This window comes from Solenopsis invicta, chromosome 2, assembly GCF_016802725.1.
Source record: "Solenopsis invicta isolate M01_SB chromosome 2, UNIL_Sinv_3.0, whole genome shotgun sequence".
In the NCBI taxonomy this organism is placed as follows: domain Eukaryota; kingdom Metazoa; phylum Arthropoda; class Insecta; order Hymenoptera; family Formicidae; genus Solenopsis; species Solenopsis invicta.
Genome location: NC_052665.1, coordinates 1,663,465 through 1,685,518, shown reverse-complemented (window position 1 = coordinate 1,685,518; position 22,054 = coordinate 1,663,465). Strand labels below are relative to the sequence as shown.

The 22,054-nt window shown below is 43.5% G+C and overlaps 1 protein-coding gene across 4 annotated transcripts in view; it reads right to left on the bottom strand.

Moving 5' to 3' along the window:
• Nucleotides 1-22,054, bottom strand: part of LOC105196447 (transcription factor Sox-6) — a 187,512-nt gene that overhangs the window by 57,369 nt on the left and 108,089 nt on the right. The window contains exon 1 of one of the 4 annotated variants that reach the window (XM_026140233.2): nucleotides 5,395-6,254. The exons of the other annotated variants lie outside the window; for them this stretch is intronic. Coding sequence (XP_025996018.1) covers nucleotides 5,395-5,411 — 17 coding nt within the window. The 5' untranslated portion in view covers nucleotides 5,412-6,254. Of the gene's footprint in view, nucleotides 1-5,394; nucleotides 6,255-22,054 lie in introns of those variants that run through there. 4 annotated transcript variants of the gene reach the window in all.

Here is a 22,054-nt window from a genome sequence, read left to right as displayed (position 1 = left end):
ACATTTTGCCTCGAGGAAAATTATGTGATATCGTAATAACCGCAGGCATGCATCTTTATCTGCTTGACGCTTATTCAAAAGACACAATATCTGAATTGTGACTCGTTATGGAAATAACAAAATAAATTACGAATAAAGTAAAGGCTGAAAACGAGCGAAAATATGGATGTTATTCTACTTGAATCTCTATACATTATAAATTACGTATTATGATGTATAATAAATTGCGATACTATTATAGTTTCGACTCGAGTGCAGTCTTCTTCAGCCGCATACATTAAATTAGATGGTTAGATTAGTACAGTGACTAAAAACCGTTTATTCAAAACAAGTCCATCGTCACACACTCTCAGATTCTCAGAAAGAGAATCTTATCAGCATAGTATTGCAGTTAATACATATACAACTATGGCAAAGAGGAATAATTTATTGTAGCCTATTCTCGGTTTGCGGTCTCACAATTCTTGCAATAATTCTATGGACATAAAGTATACGAAATGTGGAAATAAGTACAACGAGCATACATCGGCGTATATAAAGGCATTCTAAGATCTGAAAGATCGAAAATGATGTATTACCATCAGTACCATTCGTAAATTCGCGCTTGAGTAACTCACAAAAGAATACAGAATTATTCATGGAAAAAGACAACAAAATCGCGCGACGCGATTAAAGATTACAAGTTATAGAATATGCACTATTTCGCGATTAAAACATATGCGACGATATCATAATTACCATTAATTGAACTTCTGCATGTACTACAAATACAACATAGTGAGATCATATCTCACTTAAAAAATTCCGATAGAGTTGATAGGGTCAAGTATATCAACGCTTATCGCCCACAATGTTATTCGTTAAATTTTTTAGCAAATTTATCTGGAAAATAAAGCTTTGTGATACTTCTATAAACGTTTGCGCGTGTTTCATATCTATATTCGTTAATTCATAATCACTGAGTTATCCGACTCACTGCGTCTCATTCGACGTTACACGTGCCATTGCTTATCGCTGATTAACAGTACATAACCCGCGGTTAGATAATGAACAACAAATTTTTTGAGAGCTGTCTGATCATGTGCACTCCCGGTACTTTTACGCGGTGAGCGCCGCGCAAAAACAAGATGCAGTAAACTCCACCGTGCCACGCGCGATAATCCAAAAGGGAAGCGTTAACATTCGCATTCGTTTCAGATTATCGTTCTGTAATGACTTGTCAATACCGACCTTGACCTTCTAGCGGATGCGATCGTGCTGAGTAAGAACTTTTTCCTTCTTTTGTTTTTTTCTAAGAAATGCATTTCACATTCTAGCATTTGTCGGTCAAAGTCAACGATATCGTTCGCGATTGCAGACACGCGCTGTTAAAGCAACGTAATTCACACGCATAATTTCATTGAGATAAGTTCGAAATCGCGGCAGGCAACCATTGACAGATCGACACGCGGACATCTCATAGAGTTTTGAATATGATTTTTTACTGCTGCGAAACACGATTATGCGATTTCAGTAATGTCCAGTCAGCTTTGAAAGTTGCGATTACGCGCTATGTATATGTGTATGCCGATGCATGGATTCATGAATAAATAATTAATCTGTTTGAATTTGGAAGGCTTAAAGCCACGCAACGTACACTGTTAAATATTAAAGAATCAATTTTAATTCAATTCCTTGAGTTAAATAACATTTTGTTATTTTTAACTTTCTATCTGTGTCGAAATTGATTATTAAAAGAACAAATCAACCTGATCTAATCAACCGATTTCTATGGTTGAATCGCTTAGATTCGAAGTAAATAATATTCGTATAAACGGGTGTAACCCAGTAAATAATAAATTAAATTCGAGTCAAATTTAACAATTTTAATTAACTTCATTGTTTTAGTTTAAGTCGACGATGTATTAAGTGGGAGCAACGGCAACCTATAAGAATGGTTAAAAAAAAATTCAAATTGTGTAGAATTCGATGCTATAGAAATTTAACAGTGTAGCTAACGAGCTTCTATCATTTACATTGTTCGAGATCATGCGAACACGCTGACACCACTCGCGTTTTTATTCCTTATAACGCTAACGCACGAATCGGGCTATCGCTCGTTTTCGCAAGTGAGCCGGAATGTCGAAACTCGACCGTCTCGTGTTTTGACACTTTAGAATCGTGCTTTGTCTCCGTATGCTAATGCTCTAAGACGCAGTTTAGTGACGCAATCAAAGCACGCAGTACGTCTTCATTGTCGAGCTTTATGCACGCGCTCCCTCGAATTCATTTGTAGCGTGCGGTGTCACGCACAATTATAGGGTTGTCTACATATATCAGACGCGGAGGTCGTGCCGGTATTTCGAGTCGCAGCGCGCTAACACGTTGAGCAACTAGATTTATACTTTAAGAGAGCAATTGGCTTTAATAAAATACCGTGATAGATACCGCAGGGATTATCGTGCGGACAATATCGTTGAGCGCGGTGCGATATAATGCAAGCCGTATACATAGTTTATAGGGGGGAGATGTAAGCTTCGGACGCTCGTGCGACTGAAGTAATTTATTATAGCGGGAGCACACTACATAATGTAGCCTCGCTGCACCTTTGGTCGCATAAAGGGCCTTTGTGCGTGCACATTGTACCCCAGTTTTAATTATCTCCTCAAAGATGCGCGGAATTCTATGGAGTCCGCGCAATGAATAGATTGTAAGTTTAACAACCACACGGTATTTTTCAACGCTTCATCTATTTGGAACAAGATTCGTAATTAACGAGTTTTTTTTTAGCAGAAATTCGTAATAATGTATGTAACAATAGCTTTGCGCTCACTAACACAACGTCTTAAGAGATATGGTTTCTTTAAATATTTGTTAAGGGTAATCGTGATATTAAATACCTCACATGTAATATCAATTATATAATTAATTTGCATTTAGTTTGAATTTTTATCGGCCGTTTTCGGGTTGCGAATTAATTTAAATAACCTGGCGTTTAAAGCGTTAACAGATCGATCGTATTCAGCGAAGGCCGTAAAATCGCTCGCAAAACTTGCTTCAGGGAAATCGGTTAAAAATAAAACGAACAACATTCGCGCCGTTAATTCGATATCGCCGTCTCTCGATTCGACGCTGCGCCGCTCTTGTTACGCAAATGCGCGCATACGTAGTCCGCGCGACACAATCAACCTCCGCGTCGGGCACATCCTTCGGGAGCCCGCGCGTTCGCGCTTATTATTATCATGGCGCTCGAGATAATTCGATATTTTTGCCGTGCGAACGCGTACTCGGCAAGCCGGCACTTAAGCCCCCTCACGGGAGGGTCGTTTTTTGAGCGAGGAACGTCGATTAACGAGGCATTGTACCCGGAAATACCGCGCGCATCTGCGGACAAAATCCCCAATTACATTCACCTAACCGATTCACGGTGCCTTTCGATATATTGGGATAAAAACTGCAGAATCACGTTTCGCTTTGAGTGCTACGTGAGTAAGCAAATTTTCCATGATGCGGTAATAAGCGATAGACCAATTATACAGTTCACTTGTTGTGTCTCATTATATCTTACTCAACGGATTGCCCATTAATAGAAACTATCTTCATAAACATTAATATAGATTAAGGCACCCTCCTCGTTTGTAAAAAAAAAAAAAAAAAAAAACTCGTGTCATAAAACATCACTCCTCACGAAACTCGCTTCATACGCGGCTATAATCGACAAAAACTCCTTTGTCGTTCCAAAGCTGAAAGGATTTGAACCATATGCGTCATTTGCTCCAATTAATCGAATTAGACGTCAAGCGTCCTCCTTCGCATCGTTCGCGCGAAGGACGAGGAGGTGCAGGTCGTCGAATTTTGTAAGATATTCCACGATAGCGGGGAAGCCTGCAGAGAAATAGATGGAACCCCATAGAGAAACACGAGGGGATCGAGGGGGACTACGGGGAGGGTCACTGGGTCAGATGCGTAGAGAGCACGCTCCCTCCTCTCTCTCTCTCTCTCTCTCTCTCAACCCTCGTTCGTTCGTTTGTTACATCTCTCCTCCTCTCTTCGTCTCTTCCGCTCCGAGCCGGTTCTCTTTCTCCTTCGCCGTACCAAACCACATGGCCCCGTGTGTGTACACGCCTGTACCCAGTCGCCTGGGTACGACTCACGCACGACGCCACGCATTCACATAGTTCGACAACACGTACGTACACACGAGTATACGCACACGCTCCAGCGTCGCCCTCGCGCTATCACGCCGGCGGTCGCGTATATCGCGAGATACAATGTCATGACGTGACTCCGATTACGCGCCGGCGAGGACTCGTATTAAGCGTGATCGCTACAGCTTGTGTAAGCGTAATTCCGCGTTTCGAGTCGCATCAACAATAAGTGTAACATCAAGCTGGACGCGGAGGCTGCGAACCTGCCGATCGTCGAACCTTCCTCCAGACGTGCGTGTCGTACAACAGATCGTAATTCACGTTTCTACGAGCATGCGCGCGTACCGTTTCGCTCGTTGCACGCGCGTCATCGAAATCGTCTCGGGTTAAGTTATATCGCTCTGTATAAACAAATCCAGAATTAACGAAGAATTCTAATAATTTATCGGATAGCCATCGTAGCTCGTTTAATTGTCAATTTGTCAACAATGTAACAATTCTAACATATTACAAAGTGTTTTAAAGTGGACTGACAGATTGAGTTAATTTCGGTCGCTTGACAATTCACCTTTGCGATTTAAATTAAGCGAGAGAAAAGTATTTGATATTTGTGACTATAATTACATGGTGAAATAATTTTGGTTGAGAGATCTAGTTTTAGAGTTATTATTGTTGTTACATTTATAGTTTGGCCAACTATATGAAAAAATTTTATTGTAAGTTATAATTTTAAAAATTAATAAAATTAGGAAGGTAAAAATAAAATAAACATTTTTATACATACATAGTAAGCGCGATCGTAATTACTTTTTAACTATTCGCTTACTATTTACGCAGTAATAGCTACAATTTGCATAATTAAAGCAACTATAAATATTATATATAATTTGCATCGAAACTGATTATGATTTAGTCAAATTATGGTCAAATTATTGTAATCATTTTTCCCCTCAGTGTTAAAAGAAAAAAATATGAACTACATTTTATCTTGGTATCATCGCGATAGAAGATAAATTATGTAACTATAAATTTTACGTTTTGCTAAAACACGTAAATTCCCAATGTCTATAATAGAAGTTAGGAGAGTGAGACATTATTCAGGATTATCTTTGATCAGACGCGCAGCACAATTGCAAGTAGTTTGGGTTATATGTGCGCGTACAGCGCATTGCAATGCAATCTCGCCGTCACTTTTAAATCCCCGTGTATCGCGCATCGAGAACCACGTGTCCCGATATCAAGAGGCACGCGAGGTCAGTTCACTCACCTGCCAAGCGTGCTCATATCATCCTGGCCGTGCGCTGGTAGCCTGGACTACCCCGTTGCCATTGACGCAACACTTGTCACGTATCAAAGAAAGCACCTCCGCACAATGAATAAAACCGCCACTGACAAACCAGATAAAGAGATAAAGAGAAAGAAAGAGAGAGAAAGATCGAACAGCTAGAGCGACGGTCAGACCCGCTCTCTCGGAACCGACCGCGGGGTTTCCTCGGCACTCGTTAGCTCACACCTCGGTAGCCCGGACGTCGCTGAAGGATCGGTGAAGGAGGATACCTCCACGGATGGACAATCGCACGAACGAAACCGCGTTCACCAAGGCGAAGTAGCACCCTAGATTTTCCTTTCACGCGCTACCTCATGACCCGATCGCGCACTTCAACACCAAATCGCGACGAGCGGTCGGAGGTGACCGGCCGCCGATTTACTCGAGGAACAGCGTGTAACGATATCCCCGATCGCGATAACGACGCGAGGTGAGACGCGACGCTCCGTTTCGCGTACCACTGTCGCGAGCTACGAGGCGCTCTGTAGCACGGCGGAGAGGCTTCAGCGGACCTCGCGGCGCGTCAGTGGGTCCACGTCAGTGGGGGCGAGAAGGAGGCGCGCACGGAGGCTGCACGGGTATAGCGCGCGCGACATAGAAGCACGACGAGAGCGGGAGAGCGGAGTGGAGCACAGAACGAGAGAGGAGCGATACGGAAGATGGAAGAGGGAGAGAGGTAAAATGCGAGTGCGGTGTGGGAAGGCCCCCTTCCCCCCCGGAGAACGGCGAGCATACAATGGAAATAATCACCGCGTTTCTCGGAGCGTCGGCTGACTGACTGAAGCCCCCCGAGGACCGACCGGGATGAGATTCGGAAGGCGCTGCCTGGTGGTGGCGGCGGCGGCGGCGGCGGCGGCGGCGGCGGCGGCGGCGACCGGCGCGGAGCGGCGCTTCGGCGCCCGCGCGTCACACCACTTTCGCGCCCCGCTACTACTACTACTGCTACTACTACTACTACTACTACTACTACTACGACGACGACGACGACTGTCCCTTGTCCCGCACCCTTTCAAGCCCCTCTCGCACCGACGCTCTCGCTCCCTCTCTCCCTTGCTTTTGTTACCGGTGCGCTCCGTCTCCCTCCGTCCCACACCAACGACCGCGCCACCGCTCCGACTCTGGCCTCTCGCTCCCTCCTCTTGTTTCCTATTGCTCTTGTTCTTGTTTCCCCCCTCGCGATCTCTGTCTCTCTGCCACGCGTTTCTCTCTCGTCGGCTCTTCGTCGTACCCGTCGCGCTCGTAGAGGCGCCTCGCCGTTTGTACGTGGCGGCCAAGTTCTGCCACGCACGCCACGCCTCTTTTGGGGCCTAGTCACCGCCTCCTTTCTCCGACACCCACGCCGAGACGGACTCTGCCCGCCACTGCCAACGCTACCACCACCATCCGTCGTTGGTACCTCCACCACACAACCATTGCCACCGCCGTCGCCGCCGCCGCCGCCGCCGCCGCCGCCGCCGCCGCCACCACCGCTTTCGACTCTCCCGACGTTGTCCTCGCCGACGTCCTCGTCCACGTCCTCGTCCTCGTCCTCGTCGCCTTTGTCACCCCGCCGTGTACCGATGCTCGCCGCCACCGCCACCGCCGCCGCCCCGCCACCGCCACCGCCGACGGATCGGCATTCGTTCGCCTGTGTGGGTTCGCGGTTGTTAGATTCTATACCTGCCCCGCTTCTCCTTTCCCCCAGCTCGACATCCTGAGGCGCTTACCAACTCGTATAGCTGGGCGTAGTAGTAGCAACGCGGATGGACAGTTACGCGCGCTACGGTAGCTGCGTTCGTCTCCCCCCTTCTGCCCCCGGCCCCCCACCACCTCTACTAACTGCCACCGATCTCGTTGCTCAATGGGAGCGAGCGGATGGAGAACGCGATTAACGCGCAGCATGTCACGTGGCGTGGAAGAGCGCGATGCGCTACGTTGGAACGAAGCGCAGCTAGCGTATGGATGCGACGACGTCGCGAAACGTTCGCCAAATTGCACCGGTCTGTCAGTGTCGCGATGTAATGACATTCATCTCGCAGCGATATTTTCGTTTAGAGGCAAATGGCGTCTGTCATTGCAATATACATATATTGTACCTTTATACCTTTTGAAACAATTTGCCTATCTCGTTCGCAATATATTTTAAATTTTTATACCCTCTATTAAATTAAGCCGGTTACTGAGAGTGGAAAAAAAAACGTAAATGATATGGTAAATCAGCGTGTCAGACGCGCAGAAATTAGATATAGAATGGCCTGTTGGAATAAATATATGATAAATTTAAAAAAAAGTTCACATTTATTAGTTTCGTTGATTCTTTGCACGTGAAATTGCAAAACGATGCTCTTTTTTCCTCAATTAAAATCAATCGCGTCGATTTTGCGTGCTGGCGATTATTTCACATTTCCTGGCTGCTGTAATTTTTTCCGCGATAAAATGAAGGAATGAATAACGTACTATTAGAATATTTAAAAAAAAAATACAATTTTCGAGTTAAAATAGAATCAACTATTTTTTTTAAATTTTAAGAACATAACATGACATAATTGATTAACACCTCGCTATTCGTTATCAACTGCCTGTACTAGGAAAAAAAATTTAGTGCCTTCAGCAAAAGCTTTAGTTGAAATATTTTTTAACAGCAATCAAATATTTTTTTTATAACAAAAAATTTAATTGATTTCGCGAAATAGAAGTAAAAAAAAATTGTTTATATTAACTAAATAGTTTTGCACATTTTTACCAAACTATTTGTTGTCAACAAAACGTTTTCCCTAACGTAATGCTCTTTCTCTTCGATAAAAAAATGTAGCAATTTCACGTTTTATAATATTATTCATTATCAGTAGATTAGCGCAGGATTAAACATTCATTCCGAAAAAAATGCAATACTCTGCGAGATAGCGATTCGAAGCGCGCGTATCGCGAATGTAGCGAAGACATTCGGCCGGACGACGAGCGGCGATATCAGGGCTCCAGGTGATTCGCCGCGCGCATTGTGCATTGTTCGGCTTGGAGGTGGTAGCACAACCCTCTTGCCAGCGAGCTCGCTTTCGCCTCGGGAACAGGACCATGGAGGTGGTGAGAATCGACCAATAGGGCGCAAGGCACACCCGCGCAAATCACAATGCTCATTGTTGTCGCCGGGCTGTCCGCCCACATCCCCGTGCCGCGTCTTCCACCACTCGTTGTAGCTCCGGTGGCATTCGCCCAGGTAGAAATCCCCGAATCGACCCCAAATTGGGACGAGCCGAACGCAGTTTACCGCCATTACGATTCGGCAATGCGTAACGCATCGAACGGGCATGCCACGGTTCTGTTTTTATCGACGATTGATTAGCGAATGGTATAGTAAAGCTCCGTTTAAAAAATTAGTATCCTATACAACGCGTATTGTATTTTATCTGCATTGCATCTATGCAAACTGTATTATCTGTACTTTGTAAAGAGATTGAGAAGATTGTGTTGCAGAATAACATCTTTATCAATTCACTTAAACGTTGGTCATTGATTTATAGTTACGATACGCCTCGAGTAAGTCGCAGTAGCTAAATCATCGTTGAGACTGCGTATAACGTTTACAATTAGTTACGCCGACGTATATCTAATCTCAGAAATCTCCTTCTAAATATTCATTAGAATATTATACGTGTAATTCATATCTTCAATGACCGAAGTGTTCATAACTCTTGGTTGCAGTTAAATCGATAGGTATACTTGCGTTGCATCGCGAACCGAAGAATAAACTTAAAATTAAACGAGACGCGTTGCAGTAACTGTGATTAAAATTACATTTACGATGGTTCTCATTTTTTATCGTTTTTAATGTGCGATGCAATATCCAATCTAGTTCATCCACCGGTGCTATATATATACTATACATCGGCATTATATACGCGTCGCCTCGCGACATTCCTCGCAACCCCCGACTACTCTCAGCAGAGAGAAACGCATGAGAATGACGTTGGGTCGTATCTCTCTTTCATGTGTTCTCGCTCCCGTTGCGTTCTACCCTCCTTTTTCCTATTCTCCGTACCCCGGCGCACCCTTAACTAGAGCCTCTTACCATCCCCCGTACACACTTCGCCGCGGCTACCACGTAATTCGTCCGCTCGCTGCTCCCTGTCTGACCCTTTCCGCGTTAGACCGCAAATCGATGTTCTTTTCCTCTCGATTAAGATCGATTGCGGTTCAGCGTCAATTTGTGTCGTCCTCGCAATTACATCGCATGACAGTTTCCTCTTTGCGACAGGATGGACGTTCAGATAGGGCCGTTTAAAGATGGACTAAGAATACAACATCTATTTTAAGTGTAATCAAAACTAATTCTAATCCTCAATTAGTTTTTTCCCCTTGACTGATTTCGTTAATACAATGATAAATGGAAGCCGCATAAAGTGTGACAAAGTTACTAAAGTATAAAAAATATAAAGTTGCAATCTATAGTAATTTTTATAAATCGGAAATTTAAAAATTTTTATCAGACTAGTTACGGTTCAAGTAATGAAGAATGCTAAATATTTCTGATACATATCTGTTATGAGTTAAGCACTGGAATTTATGGTTATTATTTTTTCAATGGTGATTAAATACAAGATTCATTAATATTTTATAGACCTTCTCTCTACTAAAACCGTACCTTAATATTTTATTATGCTAATTCATACGATATATCATTAATTTTTTTATTACATTGCATTAAGAAATGTTAATAGTGAAAAATAGAAATTGCGCGTACGCAATCTTGAATATAATTAAATGAAACGTTATACACGTGTATTAGAAGGAAAATAGTGCAAGATATGTATATGTTGACACGGGTTTAATAAAAATTAAAATGAAGCAGAAAAAAACGCAATTATTATTTGTCGTGTATAACTAAATTCATCTATAAATAGCAATCATCATCATAACATAACCTGACTATTCCTGCACAATTAATTAAACTGTGCAACCGTATTATGACGTTACTTTGATACATTAATTATTGATAAAGGGTAACGCGAGAATAATTGTAATATCGCGCATTGTTGGGTTGGTTTAACTTCGTGTTTAGGCTGAAACCAGAGACCGTACATTTCCCGCTGCGGGCGGGCGCGCTTAGAGTTTGGCGCAGAAACGCGAGATGGGCCATCGTTATGCGTTGCACGGGCGCAGTATTAACGCGGTGGCACGCGGGATACCGTGCTATTCCGGTACTGGTCGCGGGTGCGGGAACCGACAAGAACAATGAGTGTTGTACGCGTTCCGCGTATTGCTCGTGCATCCTCCCGCAGGGTATGTCGAGCTCTATAGTGGGTGTAGAAGAGAGTAAATGAGGGAGAGAGGAAGAGAGAGAGAGAGAGAGAGAGAAGAAAAGAGAAAGGCGACCGAGGGGCGCGAGGGAGAGACAGGGAAAGAGGAAGAGAGAAAGAGGGAGAGAAACGAGATTTATGCGAGGCGGCGGCGTCGGTGGCGTCGGAACGTTTTGCTCACGCTGCTGGACGTCGCCGTCGTCGTCGTCGTAATCGTCGTCGTGGTCGTCGACAACTAGTAGACGACCACGACGACGACGACGACGACGATGGCGACGACGATGGCAGCGACGACGACAACGACGATGAAGAAGCGCGGATGAGAGAACCTTCGTGTAGGAGGAAGAGGACAGGCGGGAACGGACGCAAAGTCGAGATGGAGGAAAAGGAAAAAGAGGAGAAGGATGACAACGCAGCCGTGGCCGCTTGTGAATGAACATTGGCTTCTGAGCATTTCCGGCCGCTCGCGCAGGTCCATCTCTCTCTTCTGCGCCATTTCGTTCTCTTTCTCTCATTTGTCTCTCTCTCTCTCTCTCTTTCTGTCTATCCCTCTTCGCACCGTAGCTTCACCCTGATCGTTCCTCTATCTACTCGCATCCTCTCATGAATGAGAGTCGTCGAGTCGCGATTTCACGACAGAGAGACAGAGAAAAAGAGACAGAGGCAGAGCGTGCCGAGAGCGAAGTGGACGAGGAAGGACGAAAGAATGATAGAGGGGTGGATGGGAGAGGAGGAAGAGAACGAGGAGGCTGGACGGACCGTTAGCCTTAAGCCAAACGGTTGCAACGGGGCCTGAGACGAATTTAGATCAGAAACCGAGAGAACGAAGGAAAAGGAAGAGGACAGAGCTACTGTGCTCTTCTCCCTCCCTCCCTTCTTCTTCTTCACGCGCGAGTGTGTCCTTTTTTTACTCCTTCGTTCCTTTATTCCTCTCTTCCTCCCCGCTTTGTTGCTCCCATTATTAATATATCGCCGTCTCCGTGCCTGACCGCCCGTTCCTCCGCGCATCGTTGCTGTCGCTGTTTCTTCTTGGTCCTCTTCTTCTTCTTTCTCGCGCATCACCCCCGCCCGGCTCATCCGGTAACGTGCACCGTACCGATTATAAATAGTAACCTTTGTCGGACGCTTTTCTTTATATACTTCCACCTCCTCATCGTCCCCTCCGCAATCCCATGCGATCCTTCGGGTTTTATATGCGAATAACTCGTGAAGAATTTTTTAATTTGTAATTGATTTTTAATTTACATCGAACATTATTGTGAAAGTGTTGTATATTAATAAAAAAAAATAATGGTAAAATATAAAACTAGTGATCTATTTAATAATCCTTTTTAATCCCCCAAGACAAAGAGAAAAAAACATTGATGAATTTTTTTTCGACTGCTCGCTCGTCCGAGCAAGTTGCTGCTGTTCTTGTGCAGCATTTTATGCATTCTATCGTAGACATTTCAAATGTATTAAGTTGTATGATGATTTTCTAAACTCGCAACTTGAACTGTTTGCATTTATATTGCCGCAGGACAAAGTAACAATTGTTGCGTGGGACGATTCTGGATATAATGGGTGAGAAAATTCAGAAAAAAAGGATGACGTTGATGGCTGCCCGCAGCTACCTCGAGACATGATATTATTCCTCTGAATAAACTTGCTCTTGTCGTTTCTACCGCGATAAATTACTTGATAATTTCTAATAATCCCAAGATATCCTTCAATCAAAATTGTTCGTGTCAAATTCGTTAACTCCGATATTTAATTATCTACACAATAATTATTCGAAATTATCATGATTGTAGATGAAGAAATTAATCTCACGTTAGACGTGAAATTCAACAGAGACGTGTTCGTACGTCCGACGAGCGTATCGCGTCGCACCACGCCAATGCATCGCGTTGCATTGGCGAGGTTTGGCGTGGGAAGAAAAGTTGCGAGGCACGGCAGAGAGACAGAGAAAGGCACGAGACACGCGGTGGGGCAGGCAGAAAGTGACCACGGCAGAGATGCGGGCGCGTGCCCGCGCACGAGTGACCGCGTGCGTACACAGCGCCGACACTTCGCTCCGTCTTGCGCCGGCGCGGCGCAAGACGGAGCGAAGCTCCGCGGGCTCTGCCGCTTCCTCGCGCGACGAACGCGAGGCGAGAAGACGAAAATTTCGCCTCGGTAGCGGCGTGGCGAAATACTGTTGACCGTTAAACGGTATAAATAGAGCACGCACGCGTGCGCGCCCGTGACGTGACAGGTGTCCGGTTGGAGAATAATTAAAATCCGCGTACATATGCGGTCCCGCCCGTAATAGGCGACCGTTCTGGTACGCGCGGACCAGTACGACGACGCGACGACGCGACGCGCGGTGAGTTTACCGCGAGCGAATGCGTGCGTGCGTAGGCGTGAACTACAGCGCGGCGACTAACGAACAACGGAAAGCGCGCTACCCGGCATTATTGTCGCCGTGCTTGACGATAGAGCGGACCCGTACAATGATCGATCAGTTCGCGGTTGTCGATTGTAGAACGGACTTCAGTCTCATAAAGTGAGAACGGCTACGTCACAGAAGCGGTTACGCAATGGATTATATATAAGAGCTCCTATGTTAGTTGCGACAGAGAGAGAGAGAGAGAGAATACGGCAAAACTCATAAAATTTAGAGTAGCCGTGCAAATATAGACGTTAATATTTATGATTATATAAGTCAAATATTAAACCGATATGTGAATGAATAATATCTCATATTAAAATGTCAATCTTAAGATTAACCCTTACGATATCGTTTCTTCACCTATTTGAAATGGTTCAAAAATTCTTTAAAATTTCACACACATACTTTCAGCTTTCTAGAACAAATGTTGAAACTTTAATTGCTTTAGAAAATAATAAAATGTAATACATAATTTAATAACCCAAGTAATCATAAGTTGAGTAATCATTTCGGACGATCAATCGGAATTAAGTACCCAAGATAGTAGGGAATAGGGTTAATAACGATGCTATAAGCATCTTAAAAAAAATGTAAAGAATTTATCGCAAAAAATATCTTAATCAGGATTCCCTCATTCCGCCATATTAATTTAATTATAAACAAGGCATGTTTATCGTAATAATCAATAATAATTTAAAAAAAACCTCTTTTCAGATGATATATTTAAACAAATTGAATATTAAATCAAAATAACACAAAAAAAGAATTTCATTATACCAATGCTCATCTTTTTATTATACTTAATAAGCGTTAAATTATTCAATTATTCAATTTTAACAATTATACACGATTTTACTTGTGAATTTTATTAAAATGAAATAAGCTTAATCACTTATTATACATTGTGACGTAAAGGCATACAATCAACACATTATAATATAATAGTATGCAAAAATGTAATAATCAGTCATTCACAGTAGCAGTTATGAGTTTTCGATTGCAAGATTAGAACGATTATAACGTTTCAAGGATTCCAAGATACTTATCACAATAATGCTCTAAAAGCCACGTGTAGATTAAACAATATAATTTTAATTATACGCTTCGGAGGGAGCACTCGTCAAATCGCGAAATACAATGATTAATGTTTAAATAACTCGCAGAAGTGTATAATGATACACTTCTGTACTGAAATAACGAGCGCAAACGGAGGCCGCTAATAGCGATCTTCCCATCATCCACTTAACAGAAAATTAGTATGAAAAAAAACTTGCTTTGTTTTTCCACCTTTTTTTCATCACACTGCATCCGTTCTCATCGTAGCTCGAAATCTTAATTACTAATAGCTGCGAAACGACGATTTCTTACGCACGCAACCGACGCTGCGGAAACACGCGCTGCTCGCAACGATACCCGCCTGGACAATGGAATTCTCCTACGAGACCGACAATGCACGTGCGCATATTTGTATCAGATATCTGGAATTATGTACGACGCACGTATAGCGTGCGAATCTCTTCGTGCTCCGAGGAATTCGAGCTGTCGATCTAAATCGATCGTAATAACGTGATTTCTTGCCTTCAACATAGCACAACTCTCGATAGACGATAATATTGTCGAGATATCACAAAGAGATAGATTCTTCTCTCTTCCCGAGGCAAGAAATCGGCGATTGCGTAAGATAAGAATGAAGAGCAATTAATTTTAATCACGCGATTGCACCTGTGGAAAAATTGACGACTCGAGCGTTTCCTACGACTGAGGGAAGTCGACGCGGGACGGAAAGAAACGGCGCGATATCCATCGCGGCGGCACGTGTACGCGACGAAACATACACGTGCAATTAAAGCGGCGTGGTCGCACGGTGCGGATCACTGTTCCCCGCGCACGGCCGCCCTCATGAATGGAGCACGGCACGGCGGAGGAGTGAGTCAGGCGCGAAAGAATGGCGAGGATATTTCATAAAGCCGGAGCGAGAAAACGGCCCGCTCGTGAGTGGCGGCTGCGAGGAGGCCGCGCACGGCTATTATTATCGTTTCTCGACTCCTTCTCGGCCCTCGCAGCAGCGACGAGCGAGCGAGCGGGCGAACGCGCGCACGCCGCTCGAGAAACAATAAGCAGTTTGTACTTGGGAAAGCACATTGTGTGCACTCACGGTGATGTATCGCGTATCCTCGAGGTCAGCGCGTAAGAACGATATGACCCATACGGCCCCGTGCGTTCCCACAAGCGATTAGTTTAAGTTAACTGATGTTTAACTGATCCCCCGTCAGAGTCAATCCTTTCGGAGGCATAATTCGTAAGAGACGAAGGATTGAATAAGCCCGTGGTTAATTTCAACTAACGTTTGCGGGAAGTCTCGCGGGGAGCTAAGAGAACGAGAAGATGACGGCGAGGCAAGCTCGGCGGCCGACACGCCTCTCATTTCATCGGAATAATGAATGAATGAAATGAATGTCGAGTAAAAGGACAGGCAAGAATAGCGAGAGGCATGCAGAAGCGCGCGTCGCTCGGCAGACGAATTTTGTCGCAACGCGCCCGCGTTCTTTTCAACGAGCGGATTCGCTTTCGGACTCGGACACTGTACGTGCATGGCCGCGCGTGCGCGCCTTTCGGGATTTCTAATCCGCGAGTTTTACGAGGTTGAACCGCCGCTAATTCGTAGATTGCACCCGGCCGGCTATAGTTATGCGTCTATTAACGTACAGGCCGCGTCTTGTTAACGTTAATTTATGTGCGCGCGTCGGTTCGCGGATTTCTTCGTAGCCGCGCATTTACAAGTTTCACGAGGCGAATTATAGTGCCTGTACTCGTTAAACGCTAAACGTTTATTATCCGCGGTTCGTTACCGCGGGCGTCTAATCTGCAAACGCCGGAACTCGGATTACGATTATGCAAAGCGTCATGCGTCCGTATGCATTTGCGACTGACAATAAAACAAGATTCCCTAATCGTATTTCGACTCAGCGACACATCATTTAGCACAATATTAAATTCTTCCCTTTTCCATACGTATCTTGTTACTATAATATGATCTATATTATTATTATAAATTCAAGCACGGGCACGGCGCTTTGCAGATTACAGACTGCGCTACGGATTAGGTGATATTATTTCTGAATGAGCGAGACGTTTAAAGAGACTCGAGCAAACGGGGCGTATCGCGTGCGTGCGCGACTCTATACGCGCGCATACACACGCGTGAAACTCGCGAGCGGTTCCGATCTCGAGACTAGACAAGTTAATCGGCCGCGAAAGCACAATAAACTTCAAGATAATAAACGGAGCGTCGTACGTTCGTTTACCATAATAATGCCTTCCGCCATGGCAGATCCATGCAGAGCATCCGAAGCTACCCGAAACGAATAGAACGCTATAAATAGGAATGCTCCTATCTCCTTCCTCTTTCGTTTATCTTCTCTTTCTCTCTCGCTCGTCGTCTCCGTCCTTCTCCCTCGTTCGGTTTGTTCGCTTCCTCTCACCACGCACTCCTCTTCTTCGTCTTCCTCTTCCCAGCTGCATTCTACAGAAGCGTCCCGATCATCATCTCCACAAACTCTACGCCCGCGCGTGCACGCCGCGGCGGCCGCAAACGCGCGGTTATTTCAGAGAGCGAATCTCCGCTCTCTCGCACGCCGCCCGCTGGCGAGATATTATTACGTGGCCGTGCATTAACGCGCGCGAAGATCCTTCCGATATGATAGACGAGCATGTATCGCGTTGCACGAAGACGGCCGCCGCCACCGCCGTCGCCGCTTTGCGTCGCCGACGTAACCGTTTCGCGCTGCGGAAACGTGCGGAAATTAAGAGCGTCGACTCGAGCCCGCGATAAAAAGATCAGTCTCCATTGCGTCTCCTCAATCTCGCTTTCCATCGTAACACAGATATTTCAGAGAAAATATTTTTAATAAACAACTCTCGAATAATAAAATGTCTATGGATTTCTATACGTTCATTAATATTCTATAAAAAAGATTTAAAATAAAAAAATAATATCGAAATAATATTATTATTTGAAAAACAGAGACTGACTAAACTGATTGAGGATTTAATATTCCACAGTAAGCCCACTAAAAATATAAAACACAGCGTGAGTTGAAGAGTATAGGAAATAATTACAAAAAAAATAAATAAATAAATAAAATATAATGAAATAAAATACAAAATAATAGAAACAAAACAAAAATACAAATAAAACGCAGTGGTAACAGAAATAAATATAAAACCAAAGTGATAACAAAAATAAAAATAAAGAAAGAACAATAGATGCAAGTTTAGATACGAAAACAAAAAAGAAAAAAAAAGATAAAAGGAAAGACAGAGAAACTAACAATGAGTGTATGATATATTGAGTTAAACACTTTGTAGAATATAAATAAAGAGTCTATTCCAAGATATGCTCATACTATTAATCAGAAATACTCCTGTAGCTTATTGTTAAACAAAGAGACACAGATATCGTTATAAATATTAAAATCGTCTATCACCGTTTCAAGAAGCGTTATGCACAACAAAAAACCTGGAACATGACACGGTAAAGTATGCTTCCAACAATCGTAAATACTTCAAACTTTTAAGATTGAATGTATAAGTGAATAACACGGAGAAAATAAATACGATGAATTCCTCGGTGATACTGTTAAAGTGCATTTGACGAGACTTTGTCTCATTAAGAATTGATAAACCCAATTTGATACAAAAAATGCTTGGGGAATTAAATTCTGTTTACCAGGAAACGTAACGCAGAGATATAAACGGACGAAGGGGATGGGGAGGGCGAGTGCCGGAAACGAGGTCTCGGGATCAGGAAAGAACCGCACAAGTCGGTTCTTGCTGTTTTGTACAGCCACCCCCGTGCTCTCGCTCCCACCTCTTTCTTACCCGCCTCGAAGCTCGGGGGATGGTTTAAGTTCACGGTGACAGGAGCGAACGCTCGCAATGATTAATGGCTTAGCGCATTAACAGGCTATTGACAAACACGTTTCTCATCCGTGGAACCTCCATCTCGCCCTCGCGCTCTTCGGTTCTTCGGGGCGAACGGCGACGAGGACGGCGGCGACCACGACGGAGTGATAAAAGGGAAGAAAGGGGAAGAAAGATCGAAAGGAGAGACGACGGGGTGGGCTTTCTTAAACGCGCCGCCTTGTAAAGAGAAAGAAACGCGAAGAAAAAGACGAAGCGAGAGAAAGAGAGCGAGCGAGAAGGAGAAAGGATAGGCGAAGAAGAAGAGCGATCTTCTCACCCTCCCGTAACTACGCCAACAAAAACGCATCTTCGTCATCCCCTAAAGATCGTACCTGCCTCCTCTCTTCCCGCTCTCTGCCCCCTCTCTTGCCTCTTCTCTCTTTGCCCGTTTTCTTACTCGCTCGTCTACTATCGCTACGTATCTACGTATTTCTCTAAACGCCGCCTCGTCCGTCTTTTTCCTACCGGATAAATGACGCCACCTTAGGGCTTTCGAGCCATCAGCTTCTAAATAGGCAATCTCCTTTTTCCATTCGACAAAGCTATCGGTCTTTCGCCGTCTTTTTGGCATTGCGGCGAAGTCAGTTTAGAGAAAGATATTGAAAATAAAATTGAGATTTTAATGAAGCAAAAAATGTTGAAGTGGCACGCGACGAATGATGATTCGAGGCAGATAGTCTGTGACTATTCTCGATAAACCATGTCCGAATATCAATTACGTCATCTGAGCGTACACTTGAAGAAAGACTATATTTTGTCGTCCGCGGAATGGATATACAATTATCGAAATGTAATCCTTGTCAGAGCGCGGAATTAATGACATTATAAATGATACCAATATATTACGTTTTACAAACGATTCTAATCAACGAGATCTTTCGCGATAAAAACGGACGTGGTATAATAGAATGCGTCGCGAGAATGCGACGTGAGAATCTATAGCCTATAACCATGCAAATTGCTTTCGTACGCGTTGACATATGAGCAAAAACGATTAGCATACATAAATTGTTATAAATATCACCGGTTGTATAGAATGACATTTAGTCATATTGATCAATCTCAATTTTTTATTAAGACTTAATACTAGTTTTGTTATTAAACGAACGTATAATATAAAAACGCATCTAAATATAAAAGCTTTCCAAAGTTTAGTAAAAAAAAAGAAAAATAGATTAAATAAATTCTGCAAACTTTTCACGAATTCCTCGTTTCTCAAGCTATATGACTTCTCGTTTCTCAAAATATATCTTTTGATCGAATTTTTTTCTCTGAAGAACTAGCTACAGTTGCTCTCTAAATCTGAATCATTGGATAATCACTAGATTACCGGTGATATACTTGATACTGACAGATCAGTGATTATTTTAATCTAAAAAATCAATGAAAAATTACTGGTAATCATTGAAAAGTTCTTATCGATCAGTGTATTAATAAAAACACTCATAAACATTAATACATAACAATCATTAATAAATACACAATAAATTCATTGACTTGGTTCAGATAATCATTGATTACCAGTAGGACACTTGGGACTGATGATTAGAATTATCTAGTGCTTCAGATTTAGAGTGTAAACTCATTCGATCTGAAATTCCGATTTTTTTTTACATAATCGGACGCGATTAATCACGATATCGGCGCAATTTCGTTGTCAGCACATCGTGCGCATAGGTAGAATAGATTATTTTAAAGGGGACGCGTAACGCGAACTTGTTTAAAAGGGCGACTGCATACTCGCGGCATTCATGTCGTCTCGCATGATGCACCGGCCGCGCCTTTCATATCGCGCGTATGAATGCCTGCCGGCAAGGGATAAGTGATTATTTGGGCATAACGGATCATATTGAAATTTGTTGGGTCAACGACAAAGATCACGGTATGGCGTTTCGTTTGGCGTCCACTTTGGCGTTTGATTGGATCATGCTGCGCGAGTTCCGCGGAATCGCGCTCTATCGATGTAACATACACACACGTGCTAGGTGGAATGTCGCGCGGTAGTCGCTCGTGCAACCGTGTACTTGTATGTACACGCGACTAATTTATACAGACATGCGTCGACAAGAGTGTATCGGGTAAATCGGCATGAAAGAGAAACGCCAGCGGATAGTGGATTCGAGAAGCGCATCTTTTTACGCAAGCCTCTATTTTCCTTCCCTTTCATGTATTCGAGTCGATCTCGGATTGCCGCCGACCAACGCAGTTGTTATCATTTGATTAACAGTCATAGAATTGTACATTTCATTTTGATATTAATTAAATTTGCAATATGAAGTGAAATATGTTAATGACACGTAGTAATATAATATTAATTGAATAAATTTAATTATCATGAAAATGTAGGAACTTTGCAACAGTAGACGGTGCAATAAATAACTAAATCTTTTTCTGCAATGTTTTTTTTCTCGAGAAAAATAAGAGTTCATTGTATGCAACTGACGTTTGGCGTGATTAAATGCATCTTCCCGGATGGAAAACCAAGATTTCTTTTTAGACGTAATTATACTCCTGTCGAGAAAGCAAAAACATCGTAAAAACGATGATTGAGATGTAAGACTACTATGTAGAAATTTCATACTCGTGTTAGTAACAGCATCTTGAAACTTGACTTCTTCTCCTCTCTAATGTCCACATTCATTAACGTTAATTTTATTTGTAATTTAAATGAGACCTCGCTTCTTTTTAATTCAGATTTTAGAAAGCTGCGAAATGTTAATGTAGCTTAAAAATTAAAACTGATGACACTAGTGAAATAGAAACCCTTTACATATTATAATACAAGCATGTATAATATATACATATATAGACCCGTACTGAATCAGTTACGCAATATCGACTGGCGCATATATGCACGTTATTCGCATTTTCCTCGGTGCATGAGAGTTCCGAGGGAAAAAGCGCTCGAAGAACGTCGCGGAAACTGGCTCTATTCATACGTGACTTCCTAGATCAGCGAAGAGCGCACAATCGGTACCGCGGTCTCCAATGGATGCTCCTTGCGAGGAGATGGGGAAGGGGCTTATGGGGGGGCTTGAGGGTGGAGATGGCAATGATGGTGGAGCTGGAGGAGGAAAAAGGGAGCTCGAAGAGGATGTGGCTCAACTCGTTCGACCCATTCACGTTCCGATGAAAAGGCTCCGTCGAACAGACGTCGTGAAAAGAGAAGAGAATTATTATGATTATTATTATTAACGTTTCTATAGGAATGATTTCCCCTTTTCCTATCTGTCTTCGACTTTAGGTAGATAAAGGTCGTGCCTCTCTCTCTCTTTTTCTCTTCTCTCGGACCAAAGGGAGCCCCTCTTTTAGCGAATCGCGAGAAAGGCTCGATGTTACAATGCTTGCCCAATTATCGGAAGTTAGATACAACAATCAGCGCTAATTTCGGGCTACCATTCATAGAACTCGCATTGCTCTAACATAATTTGCGAAAGCAAAGAAGAATGCATTCCGCATAATAATCATTTGTCAAATAAGTTAGTTATCGAACAAGAGGCAATATCAATAAATATTAAATCTGCTTTACTTGAAAGTTAACAAAGTAACTTAAATATGAGTCAGATCTTATTTCCACTACTTTGTATCCTAACATCGAGCTCGAACACTAGTAGACGTTCTCCTCGTTCGTAAGCGAACAACAATCGCGCGTACGTTGCGATTAATATGGCGCGTAATACAGTCAATCCAGTGTACACACATACACTCGATGTAAACGCACGAGTATGTAAATCGCGGACCGGCCACAATGGGACTGTTGTTTGACGTAGGAAGGCTGATGGCCGCCAGGATGGCGGTTCGCAACGAAGCGCGAGGAAGTGGAGGAGCCACGACGAAGGTCAGAGAAGGATTGCACGTGCTGGCCCGCTGGAGCGCGACACTCGAACGGTCCCTTTCGTGAAGAGACCATCGCCGTCTTTCGTAGCGTCGCCATTCAAAACACGTGGTC